At 37.0% G+C, this 22,893-nt stretch overlaps 2 protein-coding genes and 1 long non-coding RNA gene across 3 annotated transcripts in view; 1 reads left to right on the top strand and 2 right to left on the bottom strand.

Annotated features, from left to right (window-relative positions):
- The window catches only part of LOC148188749 (uncharacterized), a 34,481-nt gene extending 26,998 nt beyond the window's left edge, over nt 1–7,483 (top strand). Inside the window, exons 3-4 of the long non-coding RNA XR_015777536.1 lie at nt 2,561–2,678; nt 6,356–7,483. This is a non-coding gene — a long non-coding RNA (uncharacterized LOC148188749). The remainder of the gene's footprint in view (nt 1–2,560; nt 2,679–6,355) is intronic.
- Nucleotides 2,712–10,798, bottom strand: LOC121947591 (taste receptor type 1 member 1-like). Its single transcript, XM_088082334.1, has 6 exons — nt 10,615–10,798; nt 8,432–8,729; nt 7,558–8,283; nt 5,997–6,203; nt 5,524–5,644; nt 2,712–4,727 (listed from the first exon to the last, which is right to left on the bottom strand). Exons 1-6 carry the CDS (start codon nt 10,782–10,784, stop codon nt 3,799–3,801), a joined length of 2,451 nt encoding a protein of 816 aa, XP_087938460.1. The 5' UTR covers nt 10,785–10,798; the 3' UTR covers nt 2,712–3,798.
- Nucleotides 10,799–15,182: 4,384 nt separating this feature from the next.
- Nucleotides 15,183–20,956, bottom strand: LOC121946998 (taste receptor type 1 member 1-like). Its single transcript, XM_042491855.2, has 6 exons — nt 20,722–20,956; nt 20,148–20,445; nt 19,262–19,987; nt 17,751–17,957; nt 17,270–17,390; nt 15,183–16,571 (listed from the first exon to the last, which is right to left on the bottom strand). Exons 1-6 carry the CDS (start codon nt 20,892–20,894, stop codon nt 15,643–15,645), a joined length of 2,454 nt encoding a protein of 817 aa, XP_042347789.1. The 5' UTR covers nt 20,895–20,956; the 3' UTR covers nt 15,183–15,642.
- Nucleotides 20,957–22,893: the final 1,937 nt, after the last annotated feature.

The raw sequence follows: 22,893 nt of genomic DNA, 5'->3' as shown, positions 1-22,893 counted from the left end.
TAAAAATGTAAATTTGTTTACATGTAACCTGAGACAAACATGGTTGATTGACATACCCAATGATAACACACAGACTTGCATACAAGGGGTGTACCCAAAAACAGGAAAACCTGTGCAAAAATAATGCAGTTGAATAAATTAGCCTATTAATGAATACAATGTTTATGTTTCTGGATAAGGCTTTGTCAGAGGGGTAGTAAGTCAACCCCATTGTAACTTTTGGATTGCATTATGTAGTATGGAATTCCTGAAATCTTATCTAACTCTTGTGGTAAATAATGTAATTTTATACTTGCAACAAGAAATTGATGTTTCTTCTAAACCAAGCTTTTTGTATTAAAGGTGCCCTTTGGAGCTTTGTTGTAAAAAAAAAAAAAACCCCAAAAAACAAAACAGAATTTACTTTTACATTTCATGTTTCTTGCCAAAACATTTTGTGTGTATCCTTGATGCCAAACAACTATGCTGAATGCATTTCCTTGTACATTTGCAAAGTTGATTTTTAAAAACACTTCAAATCCTGCATTTTTCACATCCATGTTTCCTAGATAGCAGTCATTGCTAAACTTCTCTGTGTGTTACTGCAGCCATCTGTTGATCAGCAGAATTTTGAATTGTGTGAAACTAGTGGCAGGAATTCTTATTGTATCCTGTGCCCACGCATTGGCATGCACACTACAAACAAAACAGGGAGTCATGTAACAAAGCATTGCTCAGTAGTGCTATTAGTGGTTAAAAATTTGACAGGGTGCTTTTTTACTGTATCGTCTGTGTTACACTGTAACTGAAGTACATCAGTCAAAGTACACATTCACAATGTAATTATTTGGTTCATTACAAGTATAGTCTTGAACATTGCTAGGTTATAGGTGTCAAAAAATTTGCAAATCAATGTGCTGATGATGCCTTTTGTTGCCAAATATCTGGCAAGAAAAGTTAACTTCTGTTAAAACTGTGGAAATTTGTAATATTGAAGAGGCAAGTCAACAGCATCCTCAACTGCAAGGCTACTTGGTCATTTAAGCTAAAACAACTCAAATGTTTTAAAAGTGCACAAATGAAGCATACGGAAAAAACAGACAAAGATTTCCTTTTCATGCACCAAGCAAATGCCAGCCATTTGCTGACTCATGCAAAACCGCTATCCTCTCTTCCTGCTTTGGTACTAAAGATGCCACAGCATTTCTCGTTAATGTGTTAGTGTCAGGCAAGGTTTAACACAAACTGTTAACAATTAACAGAGAAATTTTCACGTGATCATTGTGCAAGCAACTATTAGCGTTTCTCCTAATACGTAACTTTTACAATAGCTAAGCTGCTAAAGCAGATAAACATTAACTCAGCTTGTAAAAGTAAGTTTTTTATACTTAGTGAAAGTTTTTGCTGTGCTATAGGGATGATTTATTGATGACAGGGATAAAGTAAAGATGAAGCACAGATGAGGTTGTCAGATCATGTAGGGTCACAAGCAAATACACACAAATAATTAAATCAACCAGATATCTTTAGTTCATGGTAAAATGATACATCCTCTTACAAATAAGCTCTGCATGACTTAAGCTTTGACCACACAGGTCATTTGAAAGGAGATCATTTGCAATCACTCTGTGGATGACAAAGATAGATGGCCAGGCCATGGACTGGACTCTCACCAAAGTTTGAATTCAGGAAACCTCCTGATGAAGGGCGGAACTCCTCGTTCTGCTTGGATGGAAGGGACAGGCCCTTATCTGCAGGGGAGAGAGGTTATACAGTGATGTCTCTGTTAATTAAAACCATCAGTAAAACTTTATATATATATGCCACTTGGGGTGGGTAAACCATTTTACAACTAGAAAAGTGAAAGCAGTAGAGTGCAGATCTCTGCCAGGTGGCCAAGCAGCCACTCGGGCTGATGCCGGCCACTCTAGACAATTCTTGTATATCCAGAAGACGTGGCACAGCATGTCTGAGGAGCGTTGCAGGAGTTTAATAAAAATATAAGCCTCCTCTAGTTTTGAATGAGCTATGATGCGTTGCATGTTCCATGTTTTCACAGACATGGATGTAAACTGTAAGAACTGTAGAACTAGAACACAGCCACACATCTTTGATCTATGTCATTCATAACTGGACTTCAAGCGGTATTAATTTTGCCTGTAGGCTACTGCACAACATAGTAGCAAAAAGCACAAATGAAATAGATTAAAAAAATCATTAAATTACAAAACCTACCTATTGTAGAAACACAAATGGCCAAGTCAACAAAATCTGGAAGTCTAAAAAATTTGAAATTCTAAAATGATCCCCATGTGGTATAACATGGCAGCTGGAACATGGAGCAGCAGGGCCCAGTGGAATTGTTTCTTCTGACTCCCCTGTCAAATGTCAGCAAAGATAACAAAAATGAGAACTAAAATTAGCAACCTGCAAGGTTTTTTAAAGATATTGTTTCCAAAAATGCCTGTGTTCCCTGAAGAAAGCCACCCATTTTATTATGTGTTTGTAATAACATCTAAATGATGCAGAAATAACATTTTTGTCTTTTTTCTTTCCTTTTTTTTTAATTGCCTACCTTTAGTGCCAATAATCTGCATCTCGTGCGCTGAAAGTGGGTTCAAGGAGAAATGATGCAGTGAAGAGGACATGACTGTTTCTATCTGGATGGATAGTCAGTAACAGCCTGATTCAAAATTAAGGTACCAAGACATAACCCAGCACACGCACGTACACACACACATACACACACGCACACACACCCACACACACACACACACACACACACACACACACACACAACCAAACACAACCCAGTGCAGACTTACAACTGGCAAATTGTTAAGTTTTGATGAATAGCAGTCATTGCTGTTAAATGTTTGCATGTAACTTCCAAGAGATCACTTGTTAATGAACAGTGGGACCAATACTGTGACATTTAATTTCCTTTTGTGCCTGACCAATACAGTTAAGTTATCTGATGGCCACCCACCCACCCACATCAGGTTACACGATTAACATTTTTTTCAATGCTGATACATCTGCCGAGTACAAACCAAATAGTGACTGTGTCTACTGAAACAATAGTGTACAATTGCTGAAAGGAAACTGATACCAAAAAAGTGTCATCCTGAGACAGATGTGGAAACATTCACTCCACATTTGTTAAACTTATGTTACACAATATGTTCAAGGTGTGCCTGTAGTCTGGTCTGTAGAGACTGTCACAGTGAAGTGGCACCTTCATGTGGTCACATTAGTATCATAGCAACTTTAAAAGACTGTTGAACAGAAAGGAAATCATACATTTTAGTTCATGTTTTTATTGAATCCATTTTAGTGTTTTATTTCTGTTGTACATGTACATATGAAAATCAGTGCAGTGTTTAACAGAATTAAATTTATGTGGCTAAACCCTGAACATCCTGAAGCTGGTTAGTAACATATGATAAAATATGATAGAAAAGTATATGTTAAAAGTGTATTGTACATTGAATATAACTGTAATGTAACTGTAATCCATGATATTAATTTACATTTCAGGGGAGACTTAAACTCCTGGCAATGTGTCCATGAAGTAAATTAAGTTATTTTAGAAAGCATGTACAATTTAAATTATTTTATTTGAAAGGATTACTCATCAAAAATATCTGTAATATAATTAAACTACTACAAAACAGAGACAAAGATTTAAACTACTATATTCTTATTTTGACCATCTACTCTAAAAAGCCAAATTAGTATAATTTCATTGAAAGTATTCAGAAAGCCTACAGCTTGTCAGTTTTTCTGTATACAGTTACTTATTTTTACTTGAAGCTGCTACTGGCTGATTGTTTTGGTATAACTCTGAATGAGACCTTGGAAGTACTCTTGTGTGTTTTTGTGCGATTGAAAAAGGATGATGCAACATTTTGGGAGGAAATAAAACAACAGAAAGCAGTAAAGACTGGCGAGTACTGCCAGAGCATTAAGTGTTAGGATGTGTTTGCCACGGTAAAGTATGTTCACAGTTGCAAAGATGATCCAGGTGAGGATCAGCAGGAGCAGGCAGAAGGTTATTGCTTTGGCCTCATTGTAATTTTTTGGGAGGTCTTTTCCCATGTAGGAGAAAATAAAGCAAAGGATGAAAAAAGATAAAAGTAAAACCAAAGCACCTGAGGATATTTTGAAATTAATGTCACAACCAAGAATGATTTTGTCTGGGTACCACATTGTTTCATTGGAGGGTTTGGGGGGTGCACAAGCATTGCTAATTATAAGTAAGAGTGCCTGAGTAACAAATGCCATAGAGATGATCAGCCATTGTCTGTGATATTTCATCCACCATCTGCTGACCATTTTGAACTTGGCAGCTATTTTAAAAATGCAAACAATCTGAAAAGAGCGCACAACAAAGCATGCGAGACAAACAGTGTAGAACAAGAGAAATGGTAAGAACCTTAAGATACAAGATGAAGTTGTTGGCTTACCAAAGTAAAAGAACACACTAAGACTACACAGACTGAGGCAGCCTAAAATTAAGAAGCACATTGGTCCCCCAGCAGATCTGACAACAGGTGTGTTGTAGTTGATGGCAAACAGAGCGGACATGGCTAGTGAGAGGCCCACCAACGCACAGGCCCCGACCATGATCAGTATAGCCCCACCGTCTGTGAATGGGACGTGCTCCACCTCCCGCAGACTGCAGGATGTACTTCCTACTGCAGACCATTCTGTCTCCTTACACTTGATACACTTGTAGGGATCATCTGTTATGAATGAGAGAAAGACAGATTGTCAATAAAGTTAAGGTTCAATTTCAGGTTTCAGTTTGGCAGATAACAAGTAAGAGTATCTTAGTAACAAATGCTGCAGAGATAAGCCCCCACTGAACATGATATTTCCATTATAAATCCCCTTTGGGTAAAGAGAGCTCAAACAGTTCAGAAAGCAGTATTAGACATTTTATATGTGATACTGTAAGTTTTCCTAAAATTAGCTTTTACTTTATGGCAAACTTGCTTTAGGTCGGAGTCATAATGTTGTTTAACCTTGCGTTTACATATGGGTCTAGCTGCATCATGAGCATTTTTTTATATATATACTTGCCTGTACGCATTGTGTGTTGCTGGCCAACACCTCTAGAGGGTACATAAGAGTGCCCAGGCCAATGCTGTTTTTACTCTGTCACATCTGCTCTGGCTCTGCACTGCCCCTGCTGTTTACTGCATTTGCATCCATGTTGTGTTAATTTTTGAGGACATGCACAGCTGAAGCACCAAACTGATGCATTGAAACGCGTGACAGCCATCAAGCATACACGTACGCTTAGTTAACAGCAAGAATGTCTTTGGCCCACTGTTTACTGTCATTTACCCTATAGCTATTTGTAACAATTCGAATGATTTGTTATTGTAGTGGAATTGGCATGTGCAATATTCAGAATTAACATGGAAGCCTGCCTCTGTTAAATCAACATGAAATGACTGTGCTACCCTTTAAGCCATAAAAAAGCTGAGCAATTGGAAATTAACTCAGATCAAAGCCAGAAAAAAAGAAACTTACTTGTGCTGTTGACATAAAATCCATGCTGACATATTTCACATTTGAAGCAGCATTCATGGAGTCCGTTATACTTTCTTGCAAATCCCGCAGGACATTCTTGGGAACACAGTGAAGTAGGCACCTGTACAAGAGAGAATTATTTAGCAGAAAAGTAAACGTAAGCAAATTCCAGATGCGTTGGTGGCAAGTGATGTAGACAGGGCAGTATCTAGACTTATACAGCTTTGAAAAACCCTAAACAGGGTGTATAATATGTAGCCTGATCAACATGAAGTAGTATGATAAGATGTCCCTGCAAATTACACCATGAACAACCACATTTGGTTAATGTTAATGATTGTGTGTTGCCCCTGTCACTGCTATTTCTAAACATATATTTGTACAGATGTGCACCCCACCCCCCAAAACACACACATCCCTGCAGAATTGGGAAAACCACTAACTATGTTTTAAAATCAACATAGAGAACTTACTTCTCCCTTTGTGTGCCACTGAATTTTGCTGTCGTTGATGGAGAAATCAAATGGTGGGTGAAAATCATAAAAGCCGACTTCCTCTGCATCACCACTTTCGTTCCAGAAAACCACAGAATACGATCGATAGATGGGGTCGCCATTCTCGTCAAACTGAATTGTCTGGTTTAAAAGTGTGAACTTTGACTTCTTCAGCTCTGCCAGAACCTGTTGTGGGTGCACAACTTTCAGATTACTTCCTTGTGTTCATCAGAAGTGTTGATCAGATAATTTTCCAGGGTGATGCCCCCCCCCCACCCCTTAGGACATTGGCACACAGTGCATGCTGGTTAGATTTGTGTCTGTCTTTGTTTTTATAGCCAGGCGCTGCAGTTTCTCCCAATCAACTGCAAGACCCAAAGCATGATGGGAGATTCCTGGCTCATATCTGATCTAACAGCAGATTTTTGAGTTTAATGTAAACTTTTGATTTTTTGTTGAATTGCACATATTTAGATTTTGTCTGATTTGAGGGATTATTCTGTTAACCTAATACATGTTGTAGCCAATGATGACTTTTAGTAGTCAGACAGATAAAATACATTCATATTACAGATCATACTATACATACTCTATTGTACATTTTCATTGCACTGTTTTAATTATTCAAATACTTAGCAGCATAAAGAATTCTGGTAAGTGGGGTGTTATGACGTCAAATTTTATCTGTACAGATAAACTGGAATCAGATCTAACGGGATGTAGGTGTTTCTGTGATTTCCTGTACAGACTGAAAGCTGCTGAAAACTGTTCAACTCTTCCGTGGCTTTTTGATCTAGTCCACTTTTCAGTAGAATCGCAGTTAATTTCAAGTGAGCCTAATAAAAGTAGATGTAATATAATAGCATGCACATCAAGTTGCAGGATCAACCAATTCAATACTTAAGGTAGAAATCAGACAAGATATTTGCGCACTGTGTTAATCACAGTAAAACAATCAAGTCCTCCAACACATACAAATATATTCAACCCCAGAATATAACCAACAAAAACTTTGGTTTGTGTATGACTGTTAACGATTGCAGTTTAAAATACTTGGGTAGTCTTGTGAAACTACACGGACACACTGAAACTGCATGGTTAGGTTTTGGCAACAAAACTTTTTGATTAGATTCAGAAAAAAGATCATAGTTTGGCTTAAAATAAGTTAGTCCATAGATAAGGTAACCAATGTCACAAGACATAACACATACGTCATATGAAATCAATCATGTAATATACGTCATGTGACCTACATCATCATACTACTTCACGTTGTTAAAATAAATCTACGTTGACTGTTGGTGTCACAAGGGACATGAAAGCTGGTCTCTTTGATAAAAGTTCAGGGCTGGTTTGACCCAGCCATCGCCCTTCTGCTATACTAGCCTATTTATAGAAAAAAACAGACTAGTATTTCATGTCATGATTTGCCACTTTCAAATAGGTTTGTCTTACAGACAATTTCGTCAAGAGCATGAAATTACAAAAATTAGATAGTGAAAAAAATTAAATGAATTATTAGCATTATCAGTATACTTACCATGTGTGGGTACACTGTAATGTTGGTATTACATCTGCCGGCTCCACATTGCAAGACATTGTGTAAGGCATGAGCGATGGCGTATACAGCAGCATGAACAGGAAAATTAAAAGATGGGTCTGCAGCGATGACATCTTTTGCACTCAGGCTGCTGCAGTTGCAAACCTGATTACAAAGCATGTTTTGTTCTGCCTTTTCACAATGAGTTTGGCTTCTGGAAGAATGAATGAAATCAGTGAAACCAGGTATTTTAACTCGTGTGTCAGCAACCCCAATTACAGTTCCAATGTTTCTGATTCCTTTTTTCTTGGGGAGCTTCTTGTTTAAGGACCATGCATCCACTGCAATCCACACTTTGTTGGTGACATTTAGTTTTATTGCTGCCTCAATGAGAGGTTCAGCAGTAAATTCAGGAGCAAAAACAATGATGACACCTATCCTCTGTGCTTCTATTTGTTTGAATATTTGAGAGTGATCTGAAAATGGATTCAGGCTTTTGGTGTATGCAAGGCAGATCTCAGTGTCCTTGATCTTTTCTATTAGCAGTTGCAGTCCGTCAATGCCGTAATCCCCATCAATGTAAAGGAAAGCAATCCAGCGCCAGTTGAAATGTTGCATAATGTTAACAATCGCTTCTATGACATCTTTATTGGTATGCACTGTTCGTAGGAATGAGGGAAAATGCTGTTTTCTTGAAAAGATTGAACTGGTAGCAGCATAACTCACCTGTTAAAGAGAAGTTCTCATTATTTTTCAGTGGAAAATTCTCATTAGTTAAAATCAGATTACATTTTTAAAAATGCGTTTCTATTTTTTTTTTTTTACTAATGAATCTCATAAAAATATGTTATAATACAATAGGTGGGGAATTTACCATAGGAATGAGATTCATCATGAAGAGAGGTGCTACAGTCCGTGCCTCAGTACTTGTGGAAGCACCCACCAGTGCTATCACTTTGGACAGATTCTTATGTGGTTCATCATAAGGTTGGATCAAGCCATTGGTGGAGATGAGGTTGAAAAAATCTGGGAAATTGTGTGTATCTGAGCAGTGGTCAAATATCTCATAGCCGAGAGATACATTTGGCAGGAGGCTGGTGGAGTTATTGATTTCCTCTACAGAGAATCTCATCACCTGAAACCTTCGATAACTTGATATAAGTATTGGTTTACTGTGGACAGAGGACGGACAGTGAGAGAATGTGAGAAATAGTTTCATAGTTCAAGTATAATGCTACAACTTTGTAAAGTCCATACAGACATGAATATCTAAAGCTGGGTTTCACTGGACAAAGACTTTATGTTCATAATATAGCAATTAATTCAATTGGTTTTGTGGGAAATGTATTTAGTTTTTATAATTTTGTTCTTGTACACCACCACAATGGAGCTGAAATTTAACAATCAATATGTGATAGAAGTTTAGACTTAAAGCTTTATTTTGAGATGTTTCACAAAAATATGGCATTTACTATGTAGGACTTTCAGCCATTTGTAGCAGAATGCCATCATTTTCAAGGGATCGAAAGTATTTGGACAATTGACTGATAAGAAATTAATTAGTCAGTTGCGGTCCATTCCCTCGTTACCTCAAGACAAATGAAGCATATAAAAGGTCTGGAGTTGATATTCGGTAGTGTTTTAGCATTTGGTTTGACAGGAGCTACCAATATGAATTACAGGGAGATCTCTATGCAAATGAAGGAGGCCATCATTAGGCTGAAAGAACAACACAGGACTGTAAGAGAGATGGCACAAACCTTAAGTGTGGCCAAATCAACAGTTTGGTATATTCTTAAAAAGAAACAAAGCACTTGTGAGCTTGACAACATCAAAAGGCCTGAAAGACCACAGAAATCAACAAAAGTGGATGATTGCAGAATCCTTTCCTTGGTGAAGAAAAACCCCTTCACAACATTAGCAGAGGTCAGGAATACTCTGGAGAGGGTAGGCATATCATTGTCAAAATCTACAATCAAGAGACGCCTTCATGAATGTAAATACAGAGGATTTACAACAAGGTGCATACCACTGGTAACATCCAAGAACAGTAAAGCCAGATTAGACTTTGCCAGAAAACATCTAAAAAAGCCTCAAATGTTCTGGAATCGATTTCTTTGGACAGATAAAACAAAAATAAACTTATATTAGAATGATGGGAAGAGAAAAGTATGGAGAAGGAAAGGATTCAAAGCACACCATCATCTGTCAAACATGGTTGAGGCAGTGTCATGGCATGGGCCTGTATGGCTGCCAGTGGAACAGGCTCACTAGTGTTCATTGATGATGTGACTTCTGACTGAAGTAGCGAGATGAATTCCGAGGTATTTTGGGCTATACTCTCTGCTCATATTCAACCAAATGCCAGAAAACTGATAGGGCGGCGCTTCATTGTGCAGATGGATAATGACCTTTAACACACAGCAAAGCAATTTAAGATTTTTTGAAGGCAAAAAAATGGAATATTCTCCAATGGCCAAGTCAGTCACCTGACCTCAACCCAATAGAGCATGCTTTACAGTTACTAAAACAAAACTGAAAGCAGAAAGACCCACAAACAAAGAGCAACTGAAGACAGCTGCAGTGAAGGCCTGGCAAAGCACCTCCAGGGAGGAAACTACAAATTTGATGATGTCCATGGGCTCCGACTGCAGGCAGTCATTGACTGCAAAGGATTTTCGTCTAAGTAATAAAATTTATGGTTAAATTTGAAGTTATGTCACCCTGTCCAAATACTTTTGAACCCCTGAGAATGGAGGTACTATGCTTTAAATGTCTGTAATTCCTAACTGGTACATGACATATTTTTGTGAAAGCCCTTAAACTAAAGCTATAAGTGTACACTTTCATTTCAACTTAATTGTTTTATTTTAAATCCATGTGGTGATGTGTAAAGGTGAAATAATAAAAATTCTGTCACTGTCTAAATACTTCTGGACCTAACTGTAGTATATGCTGACCTGATGTTTGAGGCAAAGCTCTTTATAACATAATCTGGTAACAGGTACTCTTCATTACTTTCAAGTGTTATTCTCTCAGATTTATTTTAAGACTCACCTGGCGCAGTCAGTGGTTGTTGGTCTGCCACGATAAACAGGATCACTATGATGAACATCAAAAACTCCACCTAACAAATAATCTCCATCAAGATGAAACTCTGAGATGCATATAGCCAAGGCATGGATAAAAATTTCTAGGAGGCACAAAGAAACCAGAAAATGTTTCATCTTTGTAGTTATAAATGAACTCTAATGGGGTTAACCTCTGCCGTTGCTATGTTATGACACACTGGTGACGGTTACACTGAATGCATTAGGTGTTTAAAAAAAAAAAAAAAAAAGAATTTGCAAGAGAATACACAAATCAGTATGCAAAAATAATAAAACAGCTGCACAGAGTCCCTGTGATGTACAAACACAAGTTTCCACAGCCATTAGCACACAAGTTTTATTTCTTCCACTGTAAATAAAACTTACAAAACTGAAATTGCATGTCCCTTACCGAAAAAACACATTCCAGTTTTAGACTTTTTTCCCCATAGACATAAAGAATGAAAAATGAGAAATTTATTAACGTTAAACTTTCCTCTGTTAGAACATTTGGATTTTTTTTTCATTGACCTTTGCAGCCCAGATTTAAACAAGTACAGCTAACAGTGGCCATTATTGGTTTTAGTCTCCTTTAGGAAAATCAAGTGTTGTGACACCTTAGGCCCAGATCAAAATTTTAGCTGCTTTTCCTTTAAAATTTGTATTTTTCAGGCTATGTTTTTATGGCACTGTCCAGCTTTTGAGAAAATGAATTTTCTGACCCCTGCTAGTTCCCACTACCTGCGCTTGATAAATTTAAAATTGTATCTGCTTTAGCATTTTTTTAAATCAGCATATCCCATCAGATGGTGTACAATAATGATTACTGGTTTTATCAAGTATATTAAAATTACAAGGAATTAATGCTTTACATGAGGTATCAATACAGCTGAAGTTCATAGTGGATGATCAAAAGATTTGCCTTTAAACTTCTGCATTTGTCTAAAGCAATACAATCCCAAAACACTTTTTAGATAAACTGCAGTATTTGCCTGTCACCAGTACAGCTGCAGTGTCAATGTATGCAGCGCTTGTGTAAACTTTTTTCATTGATCTGTCTCTTCTTGGTGATGCAGAAGAGCATTACAACATTACAAGAATAGGCAAGAATGTTGGCACATTGAAGATTAAAAAAAAGTGCACATCATGGCAATGACAGTGCTTTTTGTTGCTGAATGCCTGGCAAGAAAAGCAAAAGTTAAAACAGTGTAACTATATGTGTGACATTAAAGAAATTGACAACATCCTCAACTTGCAACCACTATCATTTACGGAGTGTGTCGTGTATGTCTTTGGATATTTCATTTTGGATAAATGTGAGAGAGTAATGTGTGGATAGGATATAAGAGTCCATATCACAAAATTAATCCGTATTGGAAAATGCAGGATAGAATTTTGTTAAACTGCTGTTGTCAATATGAGCAAAAGGTTGTTGGGTAAACCTGTTATCTTAACATGTTCCAATGAATCTTATTTTCTTTAGCTCAGTTAATGTTGAGTCTTTATTTTGATCTATAAAGTATTCATTACTATTACAGTTATATCACAGTTTTATAAACAACACTGTCATTTATTTGAACCACATGAAAAGGGGAGCCAAAGATTATCTTTATTATGCAAATACCAGCTGCATGAAAGATGCAAAACAGCTTCCCTTTTAGCAGCCACAGGGAATGGGAGGACAAAAACAACATTAAAAACTGCAAGACAGTTGTAATCAGTAAGACACAAATACATATGGACTTGCTAAATCAATAGTGTTTTTAGTCATTACACCCTTTTTTATAATGACTAAAACTTGAAAAGATTTGAACTTACATTATGCAAGTTTGCCAAGCTAGACTTAAAGGAGTCCAGGTTTTTAGATTTGAGGGCTCTGTATTCAACCTTTTACATGTATTTATTTATTTTTATTGCCAATAATTGATTGGATTATAACATATTTTAAAGCCTAAGACCTTCCCCGACTTTCTCAGTTGCCTGTAAAAGCCTGTGGACTGATTTCTATGTAAAAGACTTGGGCTGATGTGATTAACCTTGGCCAAGAAATCCCTTTCTAATAGAAAGCCAAACTTCTCCCCACAGACTGCTGCATCCCTCTTCAGCTCCAATCACAGAGTCTTTGCTGTGTTTCAGTTACATATATTTTCTGACTGAAGGTCTGTCTCCTGAGGTGTAGTCCACCTGCGTCAAGGCAAACTTGCGTTAATCTCTGAGTGGCAGGGAGCAAAGTGGAAGAACAGTTGTGGTCTGATAAACAATACATTTATAATTTCAGTGGTCCAATTTATAAATTAAATGCCCCCTGGTGCCTAAAAAAATCCAGAATCACTGATATGTAAAATATATTGTAATATTGTAGTCCTATAACATTAGTTAACGTTAACTCACTTTCTAATGCAGACAAATAGATAGTTAGCATCCAAATCCAAATCATGCAGTGCAGCAAAGTAGCTGTTAGCTGGACGGCCAACATGATGATTCAACATTTTGAGAGAAAATAAAACAACAGAAAAGAGTAAAGGTTGGAGATTACTGCCAGAGCATTAAGCATCTGGATGTGTTTGCCACGGGAAAGTATGTTCACAGTGGCAAAGATGATCTAGGTGAGGATCAGCAGGAGCAGGCAGAAGGTTATTGCCTTGACTTCACTATAATTTTTTGGGTCTTGAGGTATTTTCTCATATATGAGAAAATAAAGCAAAGGGATCACAAAATTAGAAGTAAAACCACAGGACCAGAGGATGCTTTGACATTAATGTCACAACCAAGAATGATTTTGACTTGGTACCAAAATATTTCATTGGAGGGCTTGGTGGGGGCACAAGTATAGCCAATAATAAGTAAGAGTGCCTGAGTAACAAATGCCACAGAGGTGATCAGCCATTGTACATGATATTTCATCAACCAGCTGCTGACCATTTTGAATGTGGCAGCTACTTTGAATATGCAAACAATTTGGAAAAAGGGCAGCTTCATTTTATGTTGTTATTGATTCGCTCCCCTTCTGTTGTATAAGTGCTGTAGATGTCAATATGTAAATCAGTGCAGGTTTAACAGAACTCTTTAACTCTACATGGATTAATACAGAATGCTCTGAGGCAGGTTAGTATAATATAATCAAATAAGATTTCAAAATGTAAATGTAATGTACAATGTACAAAATATAATTGTACATAGACTATAACAGCAATATAAGTTTTAATGTCTACAACATTGTTGAACAAGGCCACAGAGGCCGGGAAAGTAGGGTCACTATATTAATGCTTAGTGTCACATATTAATATAAATCTTTATGTGGCTTTATGTGCTTAATTGACCAATAAAGTAAGACAATCTGATGGCCATGTTTTCCACTTACAGCCAGCTCACACAGATAACACTTTTTCACTGCTGATACAACTGTTAAGCACAAAAAAGAACAATATAACAGAACAATAAGTAGAATTAGTATTAAGAGGTTCTTTAGGAGGATACAGCTTGAAAAAACTGTAATATCATAAATCTGTAGGACTTGAAGCTTCATCTGTGCTAAAATAAAAAGGATCATGAATAAATCAAATGCTATTATTATTATTATTATTATTATTATTATTATTATGATTATTATTATTATTATTAAAGCCCATTGGGATTATCTTCTGTAATTTTAAGATCAGACATGAAAATTTTAGCGTTTTGCAAGGTTTTTTCAAGGTATACTTTCCAAGAATTCCTGTGTTCAGTGAAGAAATGATAAGCCATCCATTTCATTGTGTGTTTGTAATAATGTCTTAATGACACTGAAATTATAATATTTTCTATTTCTGCTTTTTTATCCACTTCTAGTGTTGATAATCTACATCTTGTGTGATGAAATTGGTCCAAAGGAGAAATGGCACGGCGAAGATAACACAAACATTTCTATCCGGATGGACGGTTAATGTCTGCCTGATTCAAAATCAAGGTACCAAAACATGTGCAACACACGCACACGCACACGCACACGCACACGCACGCACACACACACACACACACACACACACACACACACACACACACCCACACCCACACACACACACACACACACACACACACACACACACACACACACACACACACACACAAACAAACTCACAAACTCAATGACATTTTATGAATAGCTTCACAAAATCTGGTGTCAGCTTGTGTGTAATGCTGTCTTTCAACCATGATGAGGTGAATTCATATACGGAGCTACAACATGTGTATCTATTGGGTTCACAGACAGCAGGTTGATATCTGTGCAGACTACAGACATGAACATGAGGTAAATGTTAAATGTATATTTGAACAAAGTTGTGCGCACAAATGTTACAAAATCAGAATCTATACATCTGCACAGAAACTGTCATTCTGCACCCCGACTTTAATCTCTTTAATATAAAATCATTATGCTACTTCGTATATTCAAGGTGTTCTGGGAGTCTGGCTTGTAGCCAGTGTCATAATAAAGTGGTGCTTTCATGTGGTGATATTAGTGCTATAGCAACTACAAAAGTTGAACAGGAAGAAAATCTGAAACGTTTTATTTCATGTTTTTTTTCCATCACTCTTACAGTTATATAACTGCTGTACATGTAAATATGTAAATCAGTGCAGGGCTTAATAGAATTACCAAATGTTGAAGTATCACTTAATTATCTGAAGCTGATTAGTAACATGATCTAATAAATTATTTAGGAGTATGATAAAAGAACAGTATACACTGAATATAACTAGTATAAGTTTCAGTCTAAAAGTCAACCGGAGTAGAGGCAGCTCCATGTAAACATTTATTTAAAACAATGTATACATATTGAGATTTTGGATTGCCTCTAACATTAGCCTAATAGCCAGTCACATCTTATCAGTTCCTCTCATCTTCTTTCACCCTTTACAGTAAAAGCCAAATTAGTATAATTTCATTGAAAGTATTCAGAAAGCCTACAGCTTGTCAGTTTTTCTGTATACAGTTACTTATTTTTACTTGAAGCTGCTACTGGCTGATTGTTTTGGTATAACTCTGAATGAGACCTTGGAAGTACTCTTGTGTGTTTTTGTGCGATTGAAAAAGGATGATGCAACATTTTGGGAGGAAATAAAACAACAGAAAGCAGTAAAGACTGGCGAGTACTGCCAGAGCATTAAGTGTTAGGATGTGTTTGCCACGGTAAAGTATGTTCACAGTGGCAAAGATGATCCAGGTGAGGATCAGCAGGAGCAGGCAGAAGGTTATTGCTTTGGCCTCATTGTAATTTTTTGGGAGGTCTTTTCCCATGTAGGAGAAAATAAAGCAAAGGAAACACAAAGATAAAAGTAAAACCAAAGCACCTGAGGATGTTTTGAAATTAATGTCACAACCAAGAATGATTTTGTCTGGGTACCACATTGTTTCATTGTAGGGTTTGGGGGGTGCACAAGCATTGCTAATTATAAGTAAGAGTGCCTGAGTAACAAATGCCATAGAGATGATCAGCCATTGTCCGTGATATTTCATCCACCATCTGCTGACCATTTTGAACTTGGCAGCTATTTTAAAAATGCAAACAATCTGAAAAGAGCGCACAACAAAGCATGCGAGACAAACAGTGTAGAACAAGAGAAATGGTAAGAACCTTAAGATACAAGATGAAGTTGTTGGCTTACCAAAGTAAAAGAACACACTAAGACTACACAGACTGAGGCAGCCTAAAATTAAGAAGCACATTGGTCCCCCAGCAGATCTGACAACAGGTGTGTTGTAGTTGATGGCAAACAGAGCGGACATGGCTAGTGAGAGGCCCACCAACGCACAGGCCCCGACCATGATCAGTATAGCCCCACCGTCTGTGAATGGGACGTACTCCACCTCCCGCAGACTGCAGGATGTACTTCCTACTGCAGACCATTCTGTCTCCTTACACTTGATACACTTGTAGGGATCATCTGTTTTACATGAGAAAAAGACAGACTGTCAGTTAAATTCAGGTTCAATGTAAAAAAAATCCTCTGTGAGTTATACAGGCCAAACAGTTTAGAAGGCAATTTACAGTGATAAACCCTGGAGGAAATATTAACAATTCACATTATACTGTATATTACTCTAGTTGAACTGGTGTGTGCATCTAGTCAACTGGAAAGTCTGAAATTAGCTCCCATCAAATCCAGAATGATAAAATAGCTTTTACCAATTTTCCTGATTTTGCCTGTAATGGCATCCCTTCTGGATATCCAAATAATTCACAGGGCACAGTGACAAGAGATGTAATCTCATTTAAAACATGAACTGAGAAAGCTTTAAATTACATGGATTCCAGTGGTAGAAAAACTTTGTGCACCTAGCGCCTAACACCAGGGTGGGACAGTAATAAAGTATATTCACTTAAGTAGTGCATCTAAAAAAATATCAGTACATGTTTTGAGTATCTGTTCTTTCCTTGCATGTTATTATTTTTGGAAAATTATTACTTTGACTTCACTACATTTGAAAGACAAATATCCTAGCATCATTACCAACATTAAATATACATGTTTTTGTCTTTGTCCACTTTTATACATTATCTATGATTTATAAAGTGCCTGGAAATGAATTTTGCATGATGTTTAAATTAACTTATAGTGACACACAGTGACTCTTACAATACCTGTGCTATTGACATAAGTTCCATTTTGACACTTTTCACAGTTGAAACAGCATTTGTGGAGTCCGTTATACTTTCTGTAAAATCCTGAAGGACATTCTTGCGAACACAGTGAAGAAGGCACCTATACAAGAGAGAATTATATGACAGAAAAGTAAATGTAAATGCAAGAGAATGCAATAAGGGGTGGAGGCAAATGATAGAAAGGTGGTAGTATTTAGACCTATACTGATTTAAAAATTCTCAACAAGGTTTGAAATAGGTAATCAGCATTGAGTGTTATATCTAGACATCCCTGCAAATGTCAGAAAAAAATAACAAACATTATTAAAATTATATCAAAATCTTTTTTTTCCCCATGATTTGAATATTAGAGGTTTGTTTTTCATTTGAAAGTCCGGGTTGTGCCATATTGGTGTGAATTTATTTGGAATCAGTGAGTGTCCTGTGACATGGTTGAATTTTTTGCAAAAAAACTACTTACTTCTCCCTTTGTGTGCCACTGAATTTTACTGTCGTTGATGAAGAAATCAAACGGTGGGTGAAAATTATAAAAGCCAACCTCCTCTGCATCACCACTTTGGTTCCAGAAAACTACAGAATAGGATCCGTAGTTTGGGTCACCATTCTCATCAAACTGAATTTTCTGGTTTAAAAGTGTGAACTTTGACTTCTTCAGCTCTGCTAGAACCTGTTGATACACAAAATTCAGATAACTTTAATGTGTTCACCATGAACATCAGAGATTTTTATTAAAAAGGGTTTTTAAAATTATTCCTATGGAGTGGGAAACTGCAGTGTGATGCCTCTTCAGAGCTGTTAAGGTGTGACTTATTAGATTGTACACTCTCATCTATCTCTGAAAGTTTTGATTCAAGGTAATAAGAGTAGATAGCATGCAGGTGCATGATCAACTGACTCACTACTAAAGGCAGAAATCAGACAAAACATTTGCACACTGTGCAGGTAGTTAACTGTAAATTCAATTACAGAAAATGTTCAGCCTCCCAGAGATTTAATGGGATAAAGGCATTCTACAAAGATCTCCTTGACACTGAAACATTGCTCTATTTTAAGTGTCCAACTTGGATCCATCAGCAGAGTGTGCAGATGTGTCTGCTGATTTCTGTTGTTTGATCGGTAAAAATCAGCATTATTGTATTGTTAAGATTTCAAGACTTTGGACCATTCCCAATGCACCCTTTGACTGTACCATTTAGCCCTACCCCTCTGTTTTGCATAATCACATCCAGTGGTAGGTTGTACCAGTTCTTGTTGGGATAGAGGGATTGGGGGGAGTGTTAGGGCTACATGGCCCTCCAAACAGAGATTTTTCAGACACACTTTAAACTGAGTGTCATGACAAATCATTGGCAAGATGGCTGCATTAGCAACGAAAGTAAACCACAAATGTATTTTCTTAATATACTAATATAACAGTGGTAATATCATAGTTTAATGTTGTTTCAATGTATCATGGTTCTTTTTTTTTTTAATAACAAGCATAAAAGTCCCGCATTTTGACACAATTCCATGTAGCAGTGACAAGTAGTGACTTGTTTCTTCGAATGATCGCGTGAAAGTCAGGTTGTGAACCAATGGCAACCACCCTGACAACCACAGAAGGTTGTCTGTAGCCCTCGCACGCCAAATCACCACAGCAGAAGACGACATCTTCGCACTATTTGGCATCACTTGTCACATCTGTTTACATAAATGACAGCATACTGATGAGGTGTCAGGGTCTTACAGGGTTGTCCCATTTCACTGTGTTCTAAGGAGCAAAGTGGCGCTCAAAAATGAGGGGTAGAGACAAAAACATGAAATGGGACTGGGCCTTTGTTTACATTTGTTATATGCAATAACAAAACAGAAGAGTATTTTGTGCTATGATTGGTCACTTTCAAATAGACTTTTCTGTAATAAAAACTTGTCAGGAACATGAACATCCAAAAATCTGAGAAAAATAAATTCTCAAATTATTGTTAGACTTACCATGTGTGGGTACACTGTAATGTTGGTATTACATCTGCCGGCTCCACATTGCAAGACATTGTGTAAGGCATGAGCGATGGCGTATACAGCAGCATGAACAGGAAAATTAAAAGATGGGTCTGCAGCGATGACATCTTTTGCACTCAGGCTGCTGCAGTTGTAAACCTGATTACAAAGCATGTTTTGTTCTGCCTTTTCACAATGAGTTTGGCTTCTGGAAGAATGAATGAAATCAGTGAAACCAGGTATTGTCATTCTTGGTTGAGACACCCCGAGTACAGTTCCAATGTTTCTGATGCCTTTTTTCTTGGGGAGCTTCTTGTTTAAGGACCATCCATCTCCAGCAATCCACACTTTGTTGGTGACATTTAGTTTTATTGCTGCCTCAATTAGAGCCTCAGCAGTCCATTCAGGAGCAAAAACAATTATGACACCTATCTTATGTGCCTCTGTCTGTTTGAATATTTGAGAGTGATCTGTAAATTGATTCAGGCTTTTGGTGTATGCAAGGCAGATCTCAGTGTCCTTAATCCTCTTAATGAACAAGTCCTGGCCATCTTTGCCATAGTCATCATCAATGTAAAGGAAAGAAACCCAGCGCCAATTAAAGTACTGCACAAGCTTAACAATCACTTCCATGACATTTTGACTGGGATGCACTGTACGTAGGAATGAGGGAAAATTCTGTTTTCTTGACAGGACAGAAGTAGCAGCTCCATAAGCAACCTGTTTAAAGAGTAATAGAAAATTGAAATTATTTTCAGTGGCTATAAATTCTCAAGATTTAAGAGCTGTTTTATGTATTTTTTTTCTTTAATTGTGTAAAATGTTTTTACTTGAACTAACAAGTAAGAATAGGTTATAATACAATAGTTGGGAAATTTACCATAGGAATTAGATTCATCATGAAGAGAGGTGCTACAGTCAGGGCTTTAGGGCTTGTGTAAGTGCCGACCAGTGCTATCACTTTGGACAGATTCTTATGTGGTTCATCATAAGGTTGGATCAAGCCATTGGTGGAGATGAGGTTGAAAAAATCTGGGAAATTGTGTGTATCTGAGCAGTGGTCAAATATCTCATAGCCGAGAGATACATTTGGCAGGAGGCTGGTGGAGTTATTGATTTCCTCTACAGAGAATCTCATCACCTGAAACCTTCGATAACTTGAATGAATTAAGGGTTTGCTGTGGAGAGAGGAAGACAATGAGAGAATGTGAGAAAAAGTTTCACAGTTCAAATATTAATGTTTGTGAATTTTTTGCACAGACGAGGATATCTAAAACAGGATTTCATGGACAAGGACTTGAAGTTTGATAATTAATTCAATTTGTTTAGGGGGATATGTGCTACTAGCAATATCCATTAACTTGATTTTGAGGCAAAACTCTTGAATGTTTTATCTGTCATCAGTTACATCAGGTGCTCAGAAGATATACTCTCAGATTTATTATCATTCTTACCTGGAGCAGTCGATGGCTTCTGGTCTGTCATGATAAACAGGGGCACTGTCATGATGAATATCAAAAAGTCCACCCAACACGTAATCTCCTTCAAGATGAAACTCTGACGTGCACATAGCCAAGGCAAGGAGAAAAATTCCCAAGAGACATAAAGAAACCAGAAAATGTTTCATTGTTGAAGTTATTTTTTACCAATCCAAATGTGAACTCCAGTGGGGTGAGCCTCTAGATTATGACACAGTGGTGATGGCTACACTGAGTATACGAGGTGTCATAGACAGATAACTGCAAATGTTTGCTGAAGAATATACAAATCAGCATGCAAAAATAATCTAAACAGGTGTTTCAGAGTCCATGTGATGACCACACACATGATTTAATAGTCATGATGAGCCAGTTTATTACATCGTGAGTGAAGTCCCACGATGAAGTCAGGCAGTATAGGAAATTATGCATTCCTTGTTTTAGACGAATTACTAACTCAAGCTTTAAGCCAGTGTAAATGAGAGATATTTTTACGTGATATCTCAAGAGGGCCATGAGGGAATTTCTACAAATTTGGCACAAACATCATGGTTTCATGGGTACAAAAATAATGTTTTGCTGGATAAAAAACTGAAATACATTTGTCAGTGAACATTTTGCCAATTTCTGAACATTTTATCGATAACAGAAATATGTTTTCAGTGAACATTTTTTTGATATGTTGTATCAACATTTTTGCAACTTGCCAGATGCATTAATTAGCAATATTTAATCGTTATGTTAATTAAAATGTAATTAGTAATTTCCCTCAAAACATATTTGTGTTTCAAATGTGTTGTGTATAGACAAAACCACAATGTTTATCTACAATAATTTGCGAGGTGAAAACCGCCATGACACATACTGTACATGTTATCAAACGATGCTGCCTTAATTGATTGGTTTTAAGCAACTTTAAAAAATGGCCCTCCTCAGTTTAAGTATACGCTGTATTGAGAATATTTATACCGCTTCACCTTGCTGTAAGACAGCCCCTACCGATGGGGATTTGAAGCTGTCATATCAAAAAATAAAATTAGCCATTTTATTTCAGTGAATGGCAGAGTTCCTAGTCTACCACTTCCTCAGTTAGCTGTTTTGCTGTGGCCCCATCCACAGCAGTATATTGCTTAGCTTACATGCTGGTAGATGTGGTTTATCAAACATGTTAGCAAAGTAACACACGATAAGCACAACCGAAACATTGGATAGGTTGGACCACTGTTTGTAACTCTATATCTTCATGTGTTACAGTTATGACTGAAAACGACAACAGAAATAGACAAGTTTACCCAGTTTACATATCTCCACAATTTAAAACAGCATCCAGTTTTCTACCCGGAAGTGGCTTTTCTTGTTAGTGCAACATCACAGTGATTTCGGTCTATAAATGTAATTTGTAGGACACAGGACTGCATAGACAGACCACAAGAATAAACAGCGTGTAGATCCAGCATATTTTCTTCCGTCTAATGTGGTGAATTAAGAGTTGACAAAACCACAGTTGGTGGTTGTTGGAACAAGACGTACAAACTAGATGACCAAAAAGATTAAGACAGTTTTAGTGAGTATTATGCTGTTTCTGTCATATTAGTAAATGTGTTTCACAATGGGTTAAATTAAACTAACAATTAAACTAACATTAGTCTAAGCTCAGTGAAAGAGAAAAACTTGGATTGGTGCTCAGTTGTATTTTTCTGTTTAATAAGGAAAATCTATGTTAGATATAGGACAAAATGGTGTTCTCAAACTAGTGAGTGTGGCATATTTTACACCACCGCTGACATGTGCTGTCACCATTACATCCCACAACACCACTTCTATTGTACTTGTCAAATGACTACAGCAAATAGTTAAATTTCCTTGATGTTCATTAAATTTATTTAGTACTACAGTTATCTCACATTGTTGAAAACAACACAGCCTTTTATTTGAACCACATGGAAAGGGGAACCAAAGATGATCTTTTCATACACTATGCAAATGCCAGCTGCATGACTGATGCAAAACCCCTTTCCTCTCTTAGTGCACAAGAAGACAGACAGTTTGCATAAACACATGGCAGTGAGACAAGGTTTTACACAAACTTCAAATAGTACAACACGGTAAAATGTGATTTTAATGTTAAATTAGTGGCATTTGTTTTGA

The sequence above is a fragment of the Plectropomus leopardus genome, chromosome 9, assembly GCF_026936395.1.
Source record: "Plectropomus leopardus strain MGB_pleo_1.0 chromosome 9, ASM2693639v1, whole genome shotgun sequence".
NCBI lineage: Eukaryota > Metazoa > Chordata > Actinopteri > Perciformes > Serranidae > Plectropomus > Plectropomus leopardus.
Note: the sequence above shows the minus strand (reverse complement) of the source record. Positions and strands in the feature narration are given on the sequence as shown.

Coding starts and splice junctions, on each gene's coding strand:
- LOC121947591 (XM_088082334.1), bottom strand. CDS start 10,784: ATGAAACATTTTCTGGTTTCTTTGTGCCTCCTAGAAATTTTTATCCAT. Junction 8,284..8,431: donor TGATGAATCTCATTCCTATG/GTAAATTCCCCA, acceptor TCTCTTTAACAG/GTGAGTTATGCTGCTACCAG. Junction 5,645..5,996: donor AGTGGCACACAAAGGGAGAA/GTAAGTTCTCTA, acceptor TCTCTTGTACAG/GTGCCTACTTCACTGTGTTC.
- LOC121946998 (XM_042491855.2), bottom strand. CDS start 20,894: ATGAAACATTTTCTGGTTTCTTTATGTCTCTTGGGAATTTTTCTCCTT. Junction 17,391..17,750: donor AGTGGCACACAAAGGGAGAA/GTAAGTAGTTTT, acceptor TCTCTTGTATAG/GTGCCTTCTTCACTGTGTTC. Junction 16,572..17,269: donor AACTTATGTCAATAGCACAG/GTATTGTAAGAG, acceptor CATGTAAAACAG/ATGATCCCTACAAGTGTATC.